Source organism: Coregonus lavaretus (genome assembly GCF_964263955.1).
Source record: "Coregonus lavaretus genome assembly, chromosome: 14".
Classification (NCBI taxonomy): domain Eukaryota; kingdom Metazoa; phylum Chordata; class Actinopteri; order Salmoniformes; family Salmonidae; genus Coregonus; species Coregonus lavaretus.
This window is the reverse complement of record NC_140001.1, coordinates 47765982-47789820: the sequence shown is the minus strand read 5'-3', so window position 1 is coordinate 47789820 and position 23839 is coordinate 47765982. Positions and strand designations below refer to the sequence as shown.

At 43.9% G+C, this 23839-nt stretch overlaps 1 protein-coding gene across 2 annotated transcripts in view; it reads left to right on the top strand.

Annotated features, from left to right (window-relative positions):
• LOC311141460 (far upstream element-binding protein 3-like) overlaps positions 1 to 23839 on the top strand; it is a 67218-nt gene that overhangs the window by 20991 nt on the left and 22388 nt on the right. For both annotated transcript variants that reach the window (XM_084176796.1, XM_084176797.1), the window contains exons 6-10: positions 1348 to 1405; positions 1826 to 1988; positions 20664 to 20762; positions 21022 to 21126; positions 21229 to 21331. In XM_084176796.1, the coding sequence (XP_084032922.1) occupies positions 1348 to 1405; positions 1826 to 1988; positions 20664 to 20762; positions 21022 to 21126; positions 21229 to 21331 (528 nt within the window). The remainder of the gene's footprint in view (positions 1 to 1347; positions 1406 to 1825; positions 1989 to 20663; positions 20763 to 21021; positions 21127 to 21228; positions 21332 to 23839) is intronic.

Below are 23839 nucleotides of genomic sequence, written 5' to 3'. Positions count from 1 at the left end.
CTCAGAGGCTAACCGGAACATATCCCAGTCCGCGTGATCAAAACATTCTTCAAGCATGAATTCCGATTTGTCAGACCAGCGTTGAATAGACCTTAGCACAGGTACCTCTTGTTTGAGCTTCTGCCTATAGGAAGGGAGGAGCAAAATGTAGTCGTGATCTGATTTATTGAAGGGAGAGGGGGAGGGCCTTGTTGGCATCCCGGAAGGGGGAGTAGCAGTGATTGAACGTTTTAGCAGCGCGAGTACTACAGTCAATGTGTTGATAGAACTTTGGTAGCGTTTTCCTCTAATTTGCTTTGTTAAAATCCCCAGCTACAATAAATGCGGCCTCAGGATATGTGGTTTCCAGTTTGCCAAAAATCCTGTGTAGCTCCTTGAGGGCCGTCGTGGTATCGGCTTGAGAGGGAATATACACAGCTGTGACTATAACCGAAGAGAATTCTCTTGGGAGGTAATACGGTCGCCATTTGATTGTGAGGTATTCTAGTCGGGTTAACAAAAGGACTTGAGTTTCTGTATGTTATCACAATCACATCATGAATAGTTAATCATGAAACATACACCACCGCCTTTCTTCTTCCCGGAGAGTATTCCTGTCTGCGCGATGTACTGAGAATCCAGCTGGCTGTATGGACGGGGACAGTATATCCTGAGAGAGCCATGATTCCGTGAAACAGAGTATGTTACAGTCCCTGATGTCACTCTGGAAGGAGATCCTCGCCCTGAGCTCGTCTACTTTATTGTCCAGAGACTGAACATTAGCGAGTAATATACTCGGAAGTGGTGGATGGTGTGCACGCCTCCTGAGTCAGACTAGAAGTCCACTCCGAATACCTCTTCTCCGCTGGCAGAGTGTTGGAGCAGCCTCTGGGATAAGGATCCAATTAGGGAAAGTCGTATTCCTGGTCGTAATGCTGGTGAGTTAACGCCGCTCTGATATCCAAAAGTTATTTCCGGCTGTATGTAGTAACACGAAAAACGTTCTGGGCTAATAATGTAAGAAATAACACACAAAAAACAAAATACTGCAAAGTTGCTTAGGAGCTAGATGCAGAGCTGCCATGTTTGTCGGCGCAATCACACAGCACGTCCCTTAATGTCTGTGACTACACACACTTCCCAACCCTTCCTGTCCTTATCATGTTAAATAATAACCAATATCAGATTGCTTTTAATTTTATATCTCAGCAACATACAGTAGGAGAGTTGTCTGCTAGCTAGGGCTGTCAGCAATGAGGTGATGCTGCAAAATGCATTATCATTACAGTTTTTGTTCTGTACTGAAAGGGTTCTATCTTGACAACTTGACTCCTTTAACTGCATGCCAGCGGTTCTTTCTCATTGTAGAGAGTGGCAGTGTGATGGACAGAGCCTGCTCCCTTACTGGAACCCCAGAGAGCATTGAGTGAGTTCCTATATTGAGACGTTGAATGTGACAGAAATTCTATATACTCAGTAGCAGTAAAGTATCGTCGACAATCCTTTGTCATTTTGAAAATAATAATATGTTTCCGTCTTGAGTGGACCCTATTGCATTTGATGGCCCAACATAGTCCTCAATAAGGATAGTCCCCTTATTGATGGTCAATAGATGCTCACACACAGTATTAACTGCAACACATTTATTTAACTGTTACTCCACAATATTACAGTAATTGACAATGCATAATACATTTTAAAAACCACATTGTGGACCAATCATAAAGTTTTGAGACACTGTAGGCAGTCATAGTAGGCAATCATAGTACAGTATGTAATTGGTATTGGCTATAATACATCACATCATCTATACATCATTGATATGCAACTGTTTGCTTTCCACCAGGCAGGCCAAGAGAATGCTTGGGCAGATAGTGGACCGCTATCGAAACGGCCCTGGGTTCCACAGCGAGGCTGAGGACAACAGCTCAGTCCAGGAGATGCTCATCCCAGCCAGCAAAGTGGGCCTGGTCATCGGGAGGGGAGGGGACACCATCAAGCAACTGCAGGTATGCCGCCTTAGAGAAAAAAATCATATTTAATCAGATCTCTGTGGCTATAGTACCCCCTCTAGCTATACTATACTAAACTAGGATCCACAACTAGCCCTATTACTACCATTACTGGTACTAGGTCTACAAAGCTTCTTTTTTTTTTTTACCCCACTACAACTTATTTCACAACCATAAATAGCATGTCCTTTAAAAAAGTCTCTAACCTCCCGTCTTTTCCCACCCTCCCTATCTCTAAGAGGCACTTAGACCCATCCATCCATCGACTTACTCATCATTCTCATTCATTCCCACACAACATATACCCTATGCATCCAAACACCCATTCTCTCCCACCCTCCTACACATATTCATATTCACCCTCCCTTACTCTTCCCTCATACTCCCATTCATATACACAAACACACCCATGCACATCCATAGAACAGTTATAAGATAAGATATACTTTATTAGTGCATACAGGAGGGCAATTTGCCTTCTGCTTTTTATCCAATCCCCCAGATATACACACACATCCACACAAACACACATTAGGTTGGAGAGGCTGGAGCAGAGGGCAGCCGAAGTGCAGCGGCAGATGAGCAGATTAGGGGGTTATGTTCCTTGCTCAAGGGAACATTGGCGGTAGATGGCACCTGGGACATTGATGCCTGCAACCCTCCGGTTGCCGACTCACTCCCGCAAGATTTTTCCCTCTCTTCAGCAGTGGGATTCGAACCTGCAACCCTCGGGTTGCTGGCTTGTTTTTTTAACCTTGAGGCGACCACCGCCCCACCGCTACTGCTATCGTTACTTCATAGAGGAGAATATTTTACTTGGGGAAAGTAGCGTATAGATTGTATTGGGGGGAGGGGGAAAGGATATTGTCTCCATTTACGATGAGCTGGTCTTAGGCATCACTGTATGTAGCCTAGTGCGCTCATCGCTTTTTCCTACTTCGTCCTCTTCACAGAGCAGGGGGCTCTCCTCCTTCAACTGGAAAGGTTTATTGTAGCTTGATTAGGGCTTCATCTGCGCTTGTGAATTCCATCCTTTTCGTTCCCTTCCATACCCACAGAAAGCTTGGGTGGGTAAGGTTGGGCAAGGGTGGGAGGTAGGGACAGGCTTAGCTTGGGTGGGCAAGGTTGGGACAAGCTTTGCTTGGGTGGGGTAAAGGGGGCAGGAGAACTGGGAGGGGGAGGTGGAGAGGGATACTTTTGGCTTGGGAGAGAGGGAAGGACGGATTTAGATATACTACAATGTAATTTTCTTTATTTTTGTGATTTGCAAACCTGCAGTAAAATGAGTAAGCGTTCTGGGCAGATTAGGAGAGGCTGTCGAGTTATTATAGCTAAGATCCAATGGTGGTTATTGGTGAGAGTGGAGATGGGATTGGGACGGGGGGGCTGGGAGGGCATCAGACACTTCACTGAAGTAGGTGTGATGCTTCCACTCATCTCACTTCGGTCTCTCTGTGGACCCACTCTCTCCAAGTAGAGTCCCACCAGCCACTACACTTTAATTTAATTCACAAGGTATTACAAACTGACCACAGTACTTAAGTTGCAGTCTCTCTCCAATGTATTTATAATGACATTATCCACAGACTTTTGGTACATTAGGAGAGGAGTTGGAGCTTTAAAAGCCCTAAAAAGACACAGCGCCTCAAAGTACAAAGAAGTACTTTGCTTTATGTTTTTTGTGTGTTCTCTGTTAAATGTCTGCTCTGTCTACATGTTCACACGTTATATATATATACAGTACCAGTCAAAAGTTTGGACACACCTACTCATTAAAGGGTTTTTCTTTATTTTTACTATTTTCTACATTACAGAATAATAGTGAAGACATCAGACTATGAAATAACACATATGGAATCATGTAGTAACCAAAAAAGTGTTAAACAAATCAAAATACATGTTATATTTGAGATTCTTCAAATAGCCACCCTTTGCCTTGATGACAGCTTTGCACACTCTTGGCATTCTCTCAACCAGCTTCACCTGGAATGCTTTTAAACAAGTCTTGGAGTTCCCACATATGCTGACCACTTGTTGGCTGCTTTTCCTTCACTCTGCGGTCCGACTCATCCCAAACCATCTGAATTGGGTTGAGGTCGGGGGATTGTGGAGGCCAGGTCATCTGATGCAGCACTCCATCACTCTCCTTCTTGGTAAAATAGCCCTTACACAGCCTGGAGGTGTGTTGGGTCATTATCCTGTTGAAAAACAAATGATAGCCCCACTAAACCCAAACCAGATGGGATGGCGTATCGCTACAGAATACTGTGGTAGCCATGCTGGTTAAGTGTGCCTTGAATTCTAAATGAATCCCAGACTGTGTCACCAGCAAAGCACCATCACACCTCCTCCACCATGCTTCACGATGTGAACCACACATGCGGAGATCATCCGTTCACCTACTCTGCGTCTCACAAAGACACGGCGGTTGGAACCAAAAATCTCACATTTGGACTCATCAGACCAAAGGATAGATTTCCACCGGTCTAATGTCCATTGCTCATGTTTCTTGGCCCAAGCAAGTCTCTTCTTCTTATTGGTGTCCTTTAGTAGTGGTTTCTTTGCAGCAATTTGACCATGAAGGCCTGATTCACGCAGTCTCCTCTGAACAGTTGATGTTGAGATGTGTCTGTTATTTGGGCTGCAATTTCTAATGAACTTATCCTCTGCAGCAGAGGTAACTCTGGGTCTTCCATTCCTGTGGCGGTCCTCATGAGAGCCAGTTTCAACATAGCGCTTGATGGTTTTTGCGACTGCACATGAAGAAACATTCAAAGTTCTTGACATTTTCCGTATTGACTGAACTTCATGTCTTAAAGTAATGATGGACTGTCGTTTCTTTTTGCTTATCTGAGCTGTTCTTGCCATAATATGGACTTGGTCTTTTACCAAATAGGGTTGTCTTCTGTATACCACCCCTACCTTGTCACAACACAACTGATTGGCTCAAATGCATTAAGAAGGAAAGAAATTTAACAAGGCTGTTAATTGAAGTGCATTCCAGGTATAATGTGTTTTTATTTGTTTAACACTTTTTTGGTTACTACATGATTCCATATGTGTTATTTCGTAGTTTTGATGTGTTCAGTATTATTCTACAATGTAGAAAATAGTAAAAATAAAGAAAAACCCTTTTGATTTAGAATGGACCATAATCATGCACCTGTCTCGGAACAGGGGCAGGGGAAAAAATACATGTCATCGATGCACTTAAATAGCGAATGGAGGACACTTTACCTGTGGTTCATTTTCATGCCAGCCAGGTAGGCTATACTCCTGTTGTAAAGATAAGCAATGTGCTTAATATTAGGAAAGTTGAGAAATAAATATAGTAGGCCTAGCCTATAGAAAGCTGATGGGATCCTCCTCTTATTAAGAGGCCATCACTCTGTTTTCTCTCGCAATTGGATAGCCTATAGAAATATTGCGCAACATGACCTCATGGGCTCTCATGAAGTGTTTGATTAGATTTTCGATTACATTTGCATTGATGTCAGAGTGATTAGAGGGACAATAGAGTGCTAAGTTCCAGGCAGTTAGCAAGTTTGGTAGGCTTCTAATGACCATCAGCAGCATCAGAGCTTGGAGAAGGCTAATTACCGTGACTAAGCGGTCACATGGAATTTACATTTACATTTACATTTTAGTCATTTAGCAGACGCTCTTATCCAGAGCGACTTAGTTATATATATATATATATATATATATATATATATATATATATTTTTTTTTTTCATACTGTCCCCCATGGGAATCGAACCCACAACCCTGGCGTTGCAAATGCCATGCTCTATCAACTGAGCTACATCCCTGCCAGCCATTCCCTCCCCTACCCTGGACGACGCTGGCCCAATTGTGCGCCGCCCATGAGTCTCCCGGTCACGGCCGGCTGCGACAGAGACTGCCTTCTTGACTTGTGACCGCTGGTGTGGCGGTAATATGGTCACCGCAACAGCCCTAGCTACAAACTACGCTGAACAAAAATATAAAAGCAACATGCAACATTTTCAAAAATGTTACAGTTCATATATGGAAATCAGTCAATTGAAATACATTTAATTATTCCTAATCGATGGATTTCACATGACTGGGAATACAGATATGCATCTGTTGGTCACAGATAACTTACAAAAAAAAGGTAGGGGCGTGGATCAGAAAACAAGTCATTATCTGGTGTGACCACCATTTGCCTCATGCAGCGCGACACATCTCCTACGCGTAGAGTTGATTGTGGCCTTTGGAGTGTTGTCCCACTCCTCTTCAATGACTGCGAAGTGGCTGGATAGTGGCGGGAACTGGAACACGCTGTCGTACACGTCAATCCAGAGCATCCCAAACAAGGTTAATGGGTGACATGTCTTGTGAGTATGCAGGCCATGGAAAAACTGGGACTTGTTTACAGATCCTTGCGACATGGGGCCATGCATTATCATGCTGAAACATGAGGGGATGGCGGCGGATGTATGACACTACAATGGGCCTCAGGATCTCGTCACGGCATCTCTGTGCATTCAATAAATTGCAATTGTGTTCGTTGTCTGTAGCTTATGCCTGGTCATACCATAACCCCACCGCCACCATGGGGCACTCTGTTCACAAAGTTGACATCATGCCACGCTATACACGCTGTCTGCCATCTACCCAAAACCGGGATTAATCTGTGAAGAGCACACTTTTCCAGCGTGCCATCGAAGGTGAGCATTTGCCCACTGAAGTCTGTTACGATGCCGAACTGCAACTGCTGGCGTGGTTACATGTGGTTTGCGGTTGTACGTTCTGCCAAATTCTCTAAAACAATGTTGGAGGTGGCTTATGGTAGAGAAATGAACATACAATTCTTTGGCAACAGTTCTGGTGGACATTCCTGCAGTCAGCATGCCAATTGCATGCGCTCTCAACTTGAGACATCTGTGGCATTGTGTTGTGTGACAAAACTGCACATTTTAGAGTGGCCTTTTATTGTCCCCAGAACAAGGTGCAGCTGTGTAATGATCTTGCTGTTTAATCAGCTTCTTGATATGCCTCACCTGTCAGTTGGATGGGTTATCTTGGCAAAGGAGAAATGCTCACTAACAGGGATGTAAACAAATTTGTTGCAAAACTGTGTGTTTTCTATACCTGTTCGCACCTCTCCCTGTAGGCTTTACAGACGCTCTCCACCCCTTGGCTGCAGCCGTTCTAATTTAGTGTACCCTGCCCGCACAACCCATTTGGAATTCCGGGTCTCTGGCAGCGTTTGGAACTGACAATCTGCAGTCAAGAACGCAGAGTTCATCTCAGCCTATGCTGCCCTTCAGGCCCTTGACTTTTTTGCCCTGACGGAGACATGGATCACCCCAGAGAACACTGCTACTCCAGCTGGTCTTTCTTCATCTGACTGTTTTCTCTCATAGTCCGAGAGCATCTAGTCATCGCGGTGGTGGCACAGGTCTACTAATTTCTCCTAAGTGGAGATTTTCTCTCTTCTCCCTCTCTCACCTGTCCATCTCCTCATTTGAATTCCATGCTGTCACTGTCACTTGTCCACTCAAGCTTAACATTATTGTCATCTATCGCCCACCAGGTGCCCTAGGAGAGTTCCTCAATGAGCTTGACACCTTGATAAGCTCATTTCCTGACGATAGCTCACCACTCTTCGTACTTGGCGACTTCAACCTCTCGAAGTCTGCTTCGATTCATTTCTTTCCAACTCTCTTTCCCCTCCTTGCCTCTTTTGACCTCACCCTTTCCCAATCCCCTCCATATCACAGGGCTTGAAGTCATCTTTGCTAGAGGCTGCTCGCCTAGTAATCTCACTGCAACCCCCCTCCAGGTCTCTGATCACTACTTTGTTTCCTTTTCGGTCTCCCTTTCCTCCAACCCTAACCACTCAGCCCCTACCCAGATGGTCATGCGCCGTCACAGTCTTTGCTCTCTCTCTCCCACTACTCTCTCCTCTTCTATCATATCATTTCTCCCTTCTGCTAAATCCTTCTCCCTTCTCCCTCCTGTCTCCTGATTCTGCCTCTTCGACCCTACTCCCCTCCCTTTCCGCATCCTATGACTCGCACTGTCCCCTTCCCTCCCGGCCGGCCGGCTCGGCCCTCCCCTCCCCTCCCCTCCCCTCCTGCTCCGTGGCTGAGTGACTCAATGCGAGCTTACAGAACAGGGCTGCGGGCAGCTGAGCGAAAATGGAGGAAATCTAAACTTCCGAAGGACCTTTCATCCTTTCACTTCATCCTCTCTACTTTCTCTTCCTCTGTATCCGCTGTGAAAGCCACCTTCTACCACTCTAAATGTCAAGCTTACCCTAGGAAACTATTTTCCACCTTCTCCTCCCTCCTTACTCCTCCACCCCCTCCCTCTTTGGGGACGACTTTTTCAACCACTTTGAAAAAAAGCTTGACTCATTCACTCAGCCTCTTCTGTCTTTACACCAAGTCACTCGGCTCCGTCATATCCTCACATGGTCTCTCCTATCATTGCTATGCGGATGACACTCAACTAGTTTTCTCCTTCCCCCCTTTCTGACGCCCAGGTGGCAACACGCATCTCTGCGTGCCTGGCAGATATCTCCACTTGGATGTCGGCCACCTCAAGCGCAACCTCGACAAGACTGAACTGCTCTTCCTCCCGGGGAAGGCCTGCCCGCTCAAAGACCTCTCCATCACGGTTGACAACTCCACAGTGTCACCCTCCCAGAGTACAAAGAACCTTGGCATGACCCTGGACAACACCCTGTCGTTCTCTGCTAACATCAAAACAGTGACCCGCTCCTGCAGGTTCATGCTCTACAACATTAGTAGAGTACGACCCTACCTCACACAGGAAGCGGCGCAGGTCCAAATAAAATATCATAAAATAATATTTTATTTGTCGCATGCTCCGAATACAACAGGTGAAATGCTTACAGTGAAATGCTTACAAGCCCTTAACCAATAATGCAGTATTAAGAAAGAATACCTAAAAAAAAAAAGAAATAAAAGTAACAAATAATTAAAGAGCAGCAGTAAAATAACAATAGCGAGGCTATATACAGAGGGTACCGGTACCGAGTCAATGTGCGGGGGCACAGGTTAGTCAAGGTAATTGAGGTAATATATACATGTAGATAGAGTTATTAAAGTGACTATACATAGATAATAATCTTTTCAGTCTCCTTAGGGGGAATAGGTTTTGTCGTGCCCTCTTCACGGCTGTCTTGGTGTGTTTGGACCATGTTAGTTTGTTGGTGATGTGGACACCAAGGAACTTGAAGCTCTAAACCTGCTCCACTACAGCCCCGTCGATGAGAATGGGGGCGTGCTCGGTCCTTTGTCTTGATCACGTTGAGGGAGAGGTTGCTGTCCTGGCACCACACGGCCAGGTCTCTGACCTCCTCCCAATAGGCTGTCTCGTCGTTGTTGGTGATCAGGCCTACCACTGTTGTGTCATCGGCAAACTTAATGATGGTGTTGGAGTCGTGCCTGGCCATGCAGTCATGAGTGAACAGGGAGTACAGGAGGGGACTGAGCACGCACCACTGATGGGCCCCCGTGTTGAGGATCAGCGTGGCGGATGTATTGTTACCTACCCTTACCACCTGGTGGCGGCCCGTCAGGAAGTCCAGGATCCAGTTGCAGAGGGAGGTGTTTAGTCCCAGGGTCCTTAGCTTAGTGATCAGTTTTGAGGGCACTATGGTGTTGAACACTGAGTTTAAGTCAATGAATAGCATTCTCACATAGGTGTTCCTTTTGTCCAGGTGTGAAAGGGCAGTGTGGAGCGCAATAGAGATTGCATCATCTGTGGATCTGTTGGGGTGGTATGCAAATTGGAGTTGGTCTAGGGTTTCTGGGATAATGGTGTTGATGTGAGCCATGACCAGCCTTTCAAAGCACTTCATGGCTACAGTCGTGAGTGCTACGGGTCAGTAGTAATTTAGGCAGTTTACCTTAGTGTTCTTGGGCACAGGGACTATGGTGGTCTGCTTGAAACATGTTGGTATTACAAACTCAGACAGGGAGAGGTTGAAAATGTAATTGAAGACACTTGCCAGTTGGTCAGCGCATGCTCGGAGTACACGTCCTAGTAATCCGTCTGGCCCTGCGGCCTTGTGATTGTTGACCTGTTTAAAGGTCTTACTCACGTCGGCTACGAAGAGCGTGATCACACAGTCGTCTTGAACAGCTGATGCTCTCATGCATGTTTCAGTGTTACTTGCCTCGAAGCGAGCATAGAAGTCATTTAGCTTGTCTGGTAGGCTCATGTTACTGGGCAGCTCACGGCTGTGCTTTGTAGTCTGTAATAGTTTGCAAGCCCTGCCACATCCGACGAGCGTCGGAGCCGGTGTAGAACGATTCGATCTTAGTCCTGTATTAACGCTTTGCCTGTTTGATGGTTTGTCGGAGGGCTTAGCGGGATTTCTTATAAGCTTCCGGGTTAGAGTCCCGCTCTTTGAAAGCAGCTGCTCTACCCTTTAGCTCAGTGCGGATGTTGCCTGTAATCCATGGCTTTTGGTTGGGGTATGTACGTACAGTCACTGTGGGGACGACGTCATCGATGCACTTATTGATGAAGCCAGTGACTGATGTGGTGTACTCCTCAATGCCATCGGAAGAATCCCGTAACATATTCCAGTCTGTGCTAGCAAAACAGTCCTGTAGCTTAGCATCTGCTTCATCTGACCATTTTTTTATTGACCGAGTCACTGGTGCTTCCTGCTTTAGTTTTTGCTTGAAAGCAGGAATCAGGAGGATAGAATTATGGTGAGATTTGCCAAATGGAGGGCAAGGGAGAGCTTTGTAAGCGTTTCTGTGTGTGGAGTAAAGGTGGTCTAGAGTTTTTTTCCCTCTGGTTGCACATTTAACATGCTGGTAGAAATTAAATAAAACTGATTTAAGTTTCCCTGCATTAAAGTCCCCGGCTACTAGGAGCGCCGCCTCTGGATGAGCGTTTTCCTGTTGGCTTATGGCCGTATACAGCTCATTGAGTGCGGTCTTAGTGCCAGCATCGGTTTGTGGTGGTAAATGGACAGCTACGAAAAATATAGATGAAAACTCTCTTGGTAGATAGTGTGGTCTACAGCTTATCATGAGATACTCTACCTCAGGCTTGCAAAACCTCGAGACTTCCTTAGATATCATGCACCAGCTGTTGTTTACAAAAATACATAGACCGACTCCCCTTGTCTTAGCAGAGGCTGCTGTTCTATCCAGGCACTTGTCCTCTCCCGTCTGGACTACTGCAACTCGCTGTTTGCTGGTCTCCCCGCTTGTGTCATCCAACCCCTGCAACTTATCCAGAACGCTGCAGCCCGCCTGGTTTTCAACTTTGCCAAGTTCTCTCATGTCACCCCACTCCTCCGCACACTCCACTGGCTTCCAGTCGAAGCTCGCATCCACTACAAGACCATGGTGCTTAACTACGGAAGAGCAGGAGGAACTGCCCCTCCCTACCTTCATGCTATGCTCAAACCCTGTACCCCAACCCGAGCACTCCGTTCTGCCACTTCAGGTCTCTTGGCCCTCCCAACCGTACGGGAGGGCAGCTCCCGCTCAGCCCAGTCCAAGCTCTTCTCTGTCCTGGCACCCCAATGGTGGAACCAGCTTCCCCCTGAAGCTAGGACAGCAGAGTCCCTGTCCATCTTCCGAAAACATCTGAAACCTTATCTCTGCAAACAGTATCTTAACTAATGCTCCTCCTCACCTCGTTATTGAGAAAAAATGTACTTTCTATGCCTGTGATATGTGGTTGTCCCACCTAGCTATCTTAAGATGAGTGTACTAACTGTAAGTCTCTCTGGATAAGAGCATCTGCAAAATGACTAAAATGTTTGGGATACATTATTTTTATTTTTTTTAAACATTTTTCTTATTATTTTCTTATACCTTTTTTTACTTGTGACATAGTTAAATGCAATAAAGAGGAACAATGGGTACATATTGAAGATGCGTGTGCTCATCCCCAGAATATTTTTACGTGTCTATTTTCAAAGGATAAAGCTAAGAACATTAACAACTTCATAGTGGTCCCCTGTAGCTGTAGCTCAGTTGGTAGAGCATGGCTCTTGCAACACCAGGGTTGTGGGTTCGTTTCCCACGGGGGGCCAGTATGAAAATGTATGCACTCACTAACTGTAAGTCGCTCTGGATAAGAGCGTCTGCTAAATGACTAAAATGTAAAATGCTATAACAATATGGAAGAAAATGAAACGTATTCTACAAGAACCAATGTCACTTCCTAAAAACACAGCCATTTTTCAGAGATCACCGATAATTTTCAAAAATAATAATTCAAATGGAAAACTAAAAGCATAGATTTGGTAACAGGAAATAAATGTATTACCATGACAGAATTAAAAAGTAATTTTGGACTGACCACAATTTCTAATATTACATGCAACTTAAAAGTTACATATCACAAAATGTATATTTGAAATCTTTTGGACATCAGAGCAACCTTGAGGGAATCTTATTCAAGTCAGAAAAGGATGTTCATATGATAGGGAAGATGTACAAAACCTTGCAGAAAGCATATCCAACTTAAACCAAGACTTAAAAAGAACTGATGTTAGCACAAGATGGAGGGAGTGTTGGAGCATAACTAACAAAATTACAGTTTAAATTACAATTACGCTTAATCCAGTATATACTAATGTATAGAGACAAAATTCACATTATACAGCACAACGGCAGAGTGTCTTAAGTGTAAAACTAATAATGACTCAATATTCCATGCTTTCTGGGAATGCTATAAAGTCCAGAAGTTGTGGGCGGAACTAGAAAGTTATTTCCATCACAGAATTCAAAAGCAATTTTGGACTGACCAATGTAGACATTTTCCAATACATGCAACTTAAACTTTTTATATCACAACATTTCCACCTGAAATCCTTTGGACATCAGAGCAATGTTGAGGGAATCCTATTTGACTCAGAAAAGGATACCCATATGATAGGTAAGATATTCAAAACCTTGCAGAAAGCCTATCCAACTGACAATCTCTTAGAAAAAAATATAAACTATTGGAATCGACTTAAAATGAACTGATATAGGCACAAGATTGAGGGAGTGTTGGAACATAACTAACGAAATTAGTTAATGAAAATGTATGCTTAACCCAGTATAAACTAATATAGTATAGAATTTATTATACAAGAGACAAAATTCACAAATTCTACAGCACAATGGCAGTGTCATGTCTTAAGTGTAAAACTAATAAGGTCTCAATAATTCATGCCTTCTGGGAGTGCTATAAAGTCCAGAAGTTATGGGCAGAGTTAGAAAGTTGGCTGTCAGAAGTTTTACAATGTAAGTTTACTTTTAATCCGTCTATCAGCATATTTCAAGATATGGCATATGGGGGTGCGGTGAGATACCCAATGGGGTAGACCATACTTTTCTTGTCAACTTTTCTGTAATTAAAAGAAAATTAAAACAGGAAATCAAATTATCCTCCAGTGGATGAATGTATGTGTGTGCTACGGAGATAAATAGAACAGTTCAGTTTAAGGCCATATGGCATAGAGTGCTACAAGCAATGGAATGTTCTAGGGGATGAAGTATGAGTGTGGTTGTGAGACATACCTCGACTAACCTGTACCCCCGCACATTGACTCAATACCGGTACCCCCTGTATATAGCCTCATTATAGTTATTTTATTGTGTTACTTTATATTTATTTGTATTTTTTACTTTAGTTTATTTAGTAAATATTTTCTTAACTCTATTTTCTTAAAACTGCATTGTTGGTTAAGGGCTTGTAAGTAAGCATTTCACAGTAAGGTCTACACCTGTTGTATTCGGCGCATGTGACAAATACAATTTGATTTAGATTTTATTTGTAGGGTTGCGGTGGGAACATGTGGGTCTGAGCAGGGGTGATGTCATTGATGTTGTTAGAAATTTGTGTTTGTCTATTTATTGTGTTTATGTATGGTTGTTATTGTTTGAAAAATAAAATAAATAAAATAAGTAACCAGAACTGAGCTTCTCAGTCCTTCTACATAAAAACTATCCTGGGAGGACCCCGAACCCCCCAAGCAAGGGGACTGGAATTGGTCAAACTCGCAGGTTTAATCAATGTACAAAATGATCCTCTTTCTCTAATAGCATGATGGTCATGACTTTCTTACATGAAAAGGAGGTTAACTTGGCCCAGACAATCGATCTGATATCGACTTAAGTTTCAGTCATGGGATTTTTGTTGTTGTTGCTTTAACCCCTGTGTGGGGTGCATTTTCCTGGCATGGTTTAGGTCCACTCAACTCTTAGAGGGCAAAATAAACGCCAATAAATACACAGCCATTCTGAGTGATCACCTTCAACCTATGGTGAATCATTTCTGACCTGATGGGAGTGTTCTCTTCCAACATAATGCCCCCATCCACAGGGCACGAGTGGTCACTGAATGGTTTTGATGAGCATGAAAACAATGTAAACCATATTCTATGGCCGTCTTTGTCACCAGATCTCAACCCAATTGAACACTTATGGGAGATTCTGGAGAAGCGCCTTAGAGCGTTTTCCATTACCAACAAAACTATGGAATTTCTCATGGAAGAATGGTGTAGCATCACTCCAATAGAGTTCCAGACACTTGTAGAATCTATGCCAAGGCGCATTGAAGCTGTTCTGGCGGCTCGTGGTGGCCCAAGGCGCATTGTTCTGGCGGCTCGTGGTGGCCCAAGGCGCATTGAAGCTGTTCTGGCGGCTCGTGGTGGCCCAAGGCGCATTGAAGCTGTTCTGGCGGCTCGTGGTGGCCCAAGGCGCATTGAAGCTGTTCTGGCGGCTCGTGGTGGCCCAACACCCTATTAGAGAGAGAGAAATGGCACCGGAGGGGATGGCTGCTGTTTTATGGACTCTTAACCAACCGTGCTATTTTTTATTTTTTTCGCATTGTTTGTAACTTATTTTGTACATAATGTTGCTGCTACCGTCTCTTATGACCGAAAAAGAGCTTCTGGACATCAGAACAGCGATTACTCACGTTGAACTGGACTAATAATTTTTCTTTAATGAGTCTGACGAGAGGGATTTGCTCCAGACACCAGACAGGGCCCTCGTCCCCGTCATTCGCAGTAAAAAGAAAATAAGATATTGCTGAAGGAGATCGGGGTGCCTGGTAAGGAGCCGACGGCGAGTGGCTATTCTGCCTTTTCCATCAAAACTATTGGCCAATGTACAATCGCTTGATAATAAAGTGGACGAACTAGAAGCACGTATATCCTACCAACAGGATTTTAAAAACTGTAATATCTTATGTTTCACAGAGACAAGGGGTGATGGTCTGTGTATATTTGTAAACAACAGCTGGTGCATGATATCTAAGGAAGTCTCAAGGTTTTGCCCGCCTGAGGTAGAGTATCCCATGATAAGCTGTAGACCACACTATCTACCAAGAGAGTTTTCATCTATATTTTTCGTAGCTGTCTATTTACCACCACAAACCGATGCTGGCACTAAGAGTGCTCTCAATGAACTGTATACGGCCATTAGCAAACAGAAAAACGCTCATCCAGAGGCGGCGCTCCTAGTGGCAACTTAAATCCTTTTTACCTCATTTCTATTAGCATGTTAAATGTGCAACCTGAGGGAAAAAACTCTAGACCACCATTACTCCACACGCAGAGACGCATACATAGCTCTCCCTCGCCATCCATTTGGCAAATCTGACCATAATTATATCCTCCTGAATCCTGCTTACAAGCAAAAACTAAAGCAGTAAGCACCAGTGACTCGGTCAATAAAAAAGTGGTCAGATGAAGCAGATGCTAAGCTACAGGACTGTTTTGCTAGCACAGACTGGAATATGTTACGGGATTCTTCCGATGGCATTGAGGAGTACACCACATCAGTCACTGGCTTCATCAATAAGTGCATCGATGACGTCGTCCCCACAGTGACTGTACGTACATACCCCAACCAGAAGCCATGGATTACAGGCAACATCCGCACTGAGCTAAAGGGTAGAGCTGCCGCTTTCAAAGAGCGGGAATCCCGCTACGCCCTCCGACGAACCATCAAACAGGCAAAGCGTCAATACAGGACTAAGATCGAATCGTACTACACCAGCTCCGACGCTCGTCGGATGTGGCAGGGCTTGCAAACTATTACAGACTACAAAGGGAAGCACAGCCGCGAGCTGCCCAGTGACATGAGCCTACCAGACAAGCTAAATTACTTCTATGCTTGCTTCGAGGCAAGTAACACTGAAACATGCATGAGAGCATCAGCTGTTCAAGACGACTGTGTGATCACGCTCTCCGTAGCCGACGTGAGTAAGACCTTTAAATAGGTCAACATTCACAAGGCCGCAGGGCCAGGCGGATTGCTAGGACGTGTACTCCGAGCATGCGCTGACCAACTGGCAAGTGTCTTCACTGACATATTCAACCTCTCCCTGTCTGAGTCTGTAAAACCAACATGTTTCAAGCAGACCACCATGATCCCTGTGTCCAAGAACACTAAGGTAACCTGCCTAAATGACTACAGAACCGTAGCACTCACGTCTGTAGCCATGAAGTGCTTTGAAAGGCTGGTCATGGCTCACATCAACACCATTATCCCAGAAACCCTAGACCCACTCCAATTTGTATACCGCCCCAACAGATCCACAGATTATGCAATCTTTATTGCGCTCACACTGCCCTTTCACACCTGGACAAAAGGAACACCTATATGAGAATGCTATTCATTGACTTCAACTCAGCGTTCAACACCATAGTGCCCTCAAAGTTGATCAGTAAGCTAAGGACCCTGGGACTAAACACCTCCCTCTGCAACTGGATCCTGGACTTCCTGACGGGCCGCCCCCAGGGGGTAAAGGTAGGTAACAACATATCCGCCACGCTGATCCTCAACACGGGGGCCCCTCAGGGGTGCGTGCTCAGTCCCCTCCTGTAGTCCGTGTTCACTCATGACTGCATGGCCAGGCACGACTCCAACACCATCATTACGTTTGCAGATGACACAACAATGGTAGGCCTGATCACCGACAACGACGAGACAGCCTATAGGGAGGAGGTCAGAGACCTGGCCATGTGGTGCCAGGACAACAACCTCCTCCTCAACGTGATCAAGACAAAGGAGATGATTGTGGACTACAGGAAAAAGAAGAGGACCGAGCACATCCCCATTCTCATCAACGGTGCTGTAGTGGAGCAGCTTGAAAGCTTCACATTCCTTGGTGTCCACAAACAAACTAACATGGTCCAAGCACACCAAGACAGTTGTGAAGAGGGCACGACAAAACCTATTCCCCATAAGGAGACAGAAAATATTTGCCATGGGTCCTAAGATCCTCAAAAGGTTCTACAGCTGCACCATCGAGAGCATCCTGACTGGTTGCATCACTGCCTGGTATGGCAACTGCTCGGCCTCCGACCGCAAGGCACTACAGAGGGTAGTGCATATGGCCAGTACATCACTGGGGCCAAGCTTCCTGCCATCCAGGACCTCTATACCAGGTGGTGTCAGAGGAAGCCCTAAAAATGGTCAAAGACTCCAGCCATTATTTTGGCAGTTCCCTGTACCATGTTCACCATTTTCCTTATCTGGCTCGTATGGATTAACACAAAACCCACGAGGCTTGTTAGCACAGGATTTGTTTCTCCATTCTCACCCTACTTACAGCGTCACTGCGTCAGTCGTAGTTACTAATATTTCTAAGGCAAGCACTTTTGTGAAACTACCTAACTGGGTGCGAGCCGCCATACCCATCGGAGAAGGTGGGTTGGGGAGGTTACAAATGCAAATTGATTCATACATGATATCACATTCTCCTTTAAAAAGGAACAGTGTTACCCATTGTGGATAGCAGGCCTAATTCATGCAAAGTGGACATTTCATGGAAACATGTTTTTTGAGATGATGTTTAGGCTTTCAAAGCAATAATTCTCAGGTTCATATAGGCTTCCCTAAGAAGAAGAGGTTTGATTCATTCAGTCAGGCAGATCTAAAACCAGCAGCAGTCAGGGCTCCAGGCTAACCTTTTTCAACTTGCAAAGCTTATTGTTACAATAGAAAATGTTGTACCTGCAAGAGATGTTTAGCCATATGAACTATATTTAAAAAAGTGTTTTCTGTATGATATTTACTGCCCTTTTTATTATTTTTTTATTATTTTATTTCACCTTTATTTAACCAGGTAAGCCAGTTGAGAACAACTTCTCATTTACAACTGCGACCTGGCCAAGATAAAGCAAAGCAGTGCGATAAAAACAACAACACAGAGTTACATATGGGGTAAACGAAACACAAGTATATATACAGTGTGTGTAAATGTAGTAAGTTATGGAGGTAAGGCAATAAATAGGCCATAGTGCAAAATAGTTACAATTTCGTATATTAACACTGGAATGATGTGCAAATAGAGATACTGGGGTGCAAATTAGCAAAATAAATAACAATATGGAGATGAGGTAATTGGGTGGGCTAATTTCAGAATGGCTGTGTACAGGTGCAGTAACACGTAGATTTGTTTTAAGATACAGTGGGGGAAAAAAGTATTTAGTCAGCCACCAATTGTGCAAGTTCTCCCACTTAAAAAGATGAGAGAGGCCTGTAATTTTCATCATAGGTACACGTCAACTATGACAGACAAATTGACAGAAAACAAATCCAGAAAATCACATTGTAGGATTTTTTATGAATTTATTTGCAAATTATGGTGGAAAATAAGTATTTGGTCACCTACAAACAAGCAAGATGTCTGGCTCTCACAGACCTGTAACTTCTTCTTTAAGAGGCTCCTCTGTCCTCCACTCGTTACCTGTATTAATGGCACCTGTTTGAACTTGTTATCAGTATAAAAGACACCTGTCCACAACCTCAAACAGTCACACTCCAAACTCCACTATGGCCAAGACCAAAGAGCTGTCAAAGGACACCAGAAACAAAATTGTAGACCTGCACCAGACTGGGAAGACTGAATCTGCAATAGGTAAGCAGCTTGGTTTGAAGAAATGAACTGTGGGAGCAATTATTAGGAAATGGAAGACATACAAGACCACTGATAATCTCCCTTGATCTGGGGCTCCACGCAAGATCTCACCCCGTGGGGTCAAAATGATCACAAGAACGGTGAGCAAAAATCCCAGAACCACACAGGAGACCTAGTGAATGACCTGCAGAGAGCTGGGACCAAAGTAACAAAGCCTACCATCAGTAACACACTACGCCGCCAGGGACTCAAATCCTGCAGTGCCAGACGTGTCCCCCTGCTTAAGCCAGTACATGTCCAGGCCCGTCTGAAGTTTGCTAGAGTGCATTTGGATGATCCAGAAGAGGATTGGGAGAATGTCATATGGTCAGATGAAACCAAAATAGAACTTTTTGGTAAAAATTCAACTCGTCATGTTTGGAGGACAAAAAAATGCTGAGTTGCATCCAAAGAACACCATACCTACTGTGAAGCATGGGGGTGGAAACATCATGCTTTGGGGCTGTTTTTCTGCAAAGGGACCAGGACGACTGATCCGTGTAAAGGAAAGAATGAATGGGGCCATGTATCGTGAGATTTTGAGTGAAAACCTCCTTTCATCAGCAAGGGCATTGAAGATGAAACGTGGCTGGGTCTTTCAGCATGACAATGATCCCAAACACACCGCCCGGGCAACGAAGGAGTGGCTTCGTAAGAAGCATTTCAAGGTCCTGCAGTGGCCTAGCCAGTCTCCAGATCTCAACCCCATAGAAAATCTTTGGAGGGAGTTGAAAGTCCGTGTTGCCCAGCGACAGCCCCAAAACATCACTGCTCTAGAGGAGATCTGCATGGAGGAATGGGCCAAAATACCAGCAACAGTGTGTGAAAACCTTGTGAAGACTTACAGAAAACGTTTGACCTGTGTCATTGCCAACAAAGGGTATATAACAAAGTATTGAGAAACTTTTGTTATTGACCAAATACTTATTTTCCACCATAATTTGCAAATAAATTCATTAAAAATCCTACAATGTGATTTTCTGGATTTTTTTCTTCTCATTTTGTCTGTCATAGTTGATGTGTACCTATGATGAAGGCCTCCTCTTTTTAAGTGGGAGAACTTGCACAATTGGTGGCTGACTAAATACTTTTTTTCCCCACTGTAGTATTAACATGGACCATCAAGCTATTCAATTTTCTATGTTAGGATACTTTGGGTATCAGAAATAAATGTGTAAAAATGATTTGATGTTTGTTTTGAAGCTGGGCTTTGTGGCATTATCTCATTAAAAGTGATAAATAACACAAAGCTATATCAAATCAGGTAATGCTACATTTCTGTCTGAAGGAAGTATGCTTTGAAATGATTAAAATGCATCAGAACGTTATTGGAAAGTTTAGGAAAACATCAGGGATCAAACAATGTTTGTGTATGATGTGATGTTCTTTGGAGAATCAATAGATTTTCCCCAGTCATTCTGTGCGGATTTGTGACACTCCCTTCTAACGAGCCCTGCGCGGCTTGTGAGTGTCATAGAGGGAAATGGAAGACATGGACGTGAAAGTCTTAAGCTTTCAGGAATGGGGTCATAATAGATAATCGCTCCAAATGTTCAAAAGCTAGAGACAATTTCAAGATTCCACACTGAAACGGCTCTGTTTGTCCCAGGATGGTTACGCGTGTAACCACAATTCTATGAACTAAGCGATGCGTTCAGCTAACTGAGAGAAAAACGACTTGCACAACACATTCACATTAATTCACTGTGTGTGTGCGTGTGTGATGTTTCTTAGGAGAGAATAGGAGTGAAGATGATGATGATCCAGGACGGCCCCATGCCTACTGGGGTGGACAAACCCCTGAGAATCACTGGGGATCCCTACAAGGTCCAGGTGAGTGAAGAGTGTGGCTTCGGTCGACAGCCACAGTGCACACAGACACACACACCTTCAACAATAATTATTTGCAGAAATCCTACATTCCAGTGGGTCTTTCTGTTGACGATTATTTAGACTTTCTGATTAGTGATACAGATCATTTTGCACATTGAAAAACGCATTAGGTGGTTACTCTTCATAGGTCCCGTTATGGCATCTCAGTCACTCTGGGATGTACCGTCATGTGAATCCCTTTTTCTTCTCCCCTTCACAGCAAGCGCGGGAGTTGGTGATCGAGATCATCCGCGACAAAGACCAGGGAGACTTCCACAGTGGCCGCAACGACTTTGCGTCAAGATTGGGTGGAAGTACTTTGGATGTAAGAATACAATGTACAGGACGTCCAGTGAATGTCACAACCCATTTTGAACACACCCTTAATGTTTGAGCTCACATGCTTCAGGCCAATCCCTCCCTTCAGGTGGCTGTGCCCAGGTTTGCAGTGGGGATCGTCATCGGCAGGAGTGGCGAGATGATCAAGAAGATCCAGGGTGATTCCGGAGTGAGGATCCAATTCAAACCAGGTGTGTGTGTTTCTTTTAACGAATGTCAGATGTGTCATATGGACGAGGGTTTCTTTTCTCTGTAGAGTGGGAATTATATTGGGGGAATGCAATATGCCCTGTCTCTTATCGTACCATAAGTATATACAGTTGAAGTCGGAAGTTTACATACGCCTTAGCCAAATACATTTAAACTCAGTTTTTCACAATTCCTGACATTTAATACTAGTAAGAATTCCCTGTCTTAGGTCAGTTATGATCACCACTTTATTTGAAGAATGTGAAATGTCAGAATAATAGTATAGAGAATTATTTCTTTCAGCTTTTATTTCTTTCATTACATTCCCAGTGGGTCAGAAGTTTACATACACTCAATTAGTATTTGGTAGCATTGCCTTCAAATTGTTTAACTTGGGTCAAACGTTTCGGGTAGCCTTCCACAAGCTTCCCACAATAAGTTGGGTGAATTTTGGCCCATTCCTCCTGACAGAGCTGGTGTAACTGAGTCAGGTTTGTAGGCCTCCTTTTTCAGTTCTGCCCACAAGTTTTCTATAGGATTGAGGTGATGGCCACTCCAATACCTTGACTTTGTTGTCCTTAAGCCATTTTGCCACAACTTTGGAAGTATGCATGGGGTCATTGTCCATTTCGAAGACTCATTTGCGACCAAGCTTTAACTTCCTGACTGATGTCTTGAGATGTTGCTTCAATATATCCACATAATTTTCCTTCCTCGTGATGCCATCTATTTTGTGAAGTGCACCAGTCCCTCCTGCAGCAAAGCACCCCCACAGCATGATGCAGCCACCCCCGTGCTTCACAGTTGGGATGGTGTTCTTCAGCTTGCAAGACTTACCCTTTTTCCTCCAAACATAACGATGGTCATAATGGCCAAACAGTTCTATTTTTGTTTCATCAGACCAGAGGACATTTCTCCAAAAAGTACTATCTTTGTCCCCATGTGCAGTTGCACACCGTGGTCTGGCTTTTTTATGGCGGTTTTGTAGCAGTGGCTTCTTCCTTGCTGAGCGGCCTTTCAGGTTATGTCGATGTAGGACTTGTTTTACTGTGGATATAGGTAGTTTTGTACCTGTTTCCTCCAGCCTCTTCACAAGGTCCTTTGCTGTTGTTCTGAGATTGATCTGCTCCCAATGATGAACCAGACTTGTGGATGTCTACAATTCTTTTTCTTAGGTCTTGGCTGATTTCTTTTGATTTTCCCATGATGTCAAGCAAAGAGGCACAGAGTTTGAAGGTATGCCTTGAAATACATCCACAGGTACACCTCCAATTGACTCAAATGATGTCCATTAGCCTATCAGAAGCTTCTAAAGCAATGACATAATTTTCTGGAATTTTCCAAGCTGTTTAAAGCCACAGTCAACTTAGTGTATGTAAACTTCTGACCCTCTGGAATTGTGATACAGTGAATTATAAGTGAAATAATCTGTCTGTAAAAAATGGTTGGAAAAATTACTTGTGTCATGCACAAAGTAGATGTCCTAACCGACTTGCTAAAACTATAGTTTGTTAACAATACATTTGTGTAGTGGTTGAAAAACAAGTTTTAATGACTCCAACCTAAGTGTATGCAAACTTCTGACTTCAACTGTATGTGACCGACTGGCTCAAATCGGTCTGATGTAGCAGAATTTGAAATTCAGTTTTTTACATTGGATAAAAGTAGAGACTCAGAGCTACAAAATGGTATATCATACACTACGTTTGAGTAACAATGGGAAAGTACATTTTCTTTGAAAGTTGATAAACTTGTAAACTCACCTTTGAGAAAATGGCCTTTGAATCTTTTGGTACTACTACTGGAGAGCCCTTCTTTGTGTACACCCATTCAGCATTGTTCACACCCTCTTAAGCTTTAGCCCCACCCATGTCTTTATGGGTTGATCCTAGCGTTCTGTACTAACAACAGTAGTCAAGCACTCAAGCTAACTTGCTCACTGAACATTACTCGCCCAAGCAGAGCTGGTAAGGCTGTTATGTTATCCAGAGCGTTGGTGACTGCAAATGGCTCTGAGATACGAATAATAAGGTCATACACGTAACGTTAGCTAGCGAGCCAGCCAGCTAACGTTAGCTAGCTAGCTAGGTAAACAATGAATCATAATCACAACTCATGACGTTACTACCTTGCATGAATCTGCAGGTAGCTAACCAACCAGGTTCAATGTTAGCTAGCTAACATTAGGCTGTAGCTTGCCAAGCAAATGGCTCTTTCTGTCAAAATTAGAAACGTGTAATATCTGAAAATGTAGCTAGCTAGACTATCTTACCCGTATACATCATTCATGGATGGACGCGTCTCCTGTCGGATGCCATGGTTGCCCTTAGTTTGAAGATGTAATCCGGAGACGTGTTTTCTCCATCTCTTTAGCTATCATACTCGAATTCTACTGATTTCAAAACTTGGTCCTCCAGAAAGTGGAGAGCAACACTTATGCAGTTTTAATACACGATACATAAAAAAAAAAAAACATGTTAGACAGGATTACCTAAACATACTGACCAGCT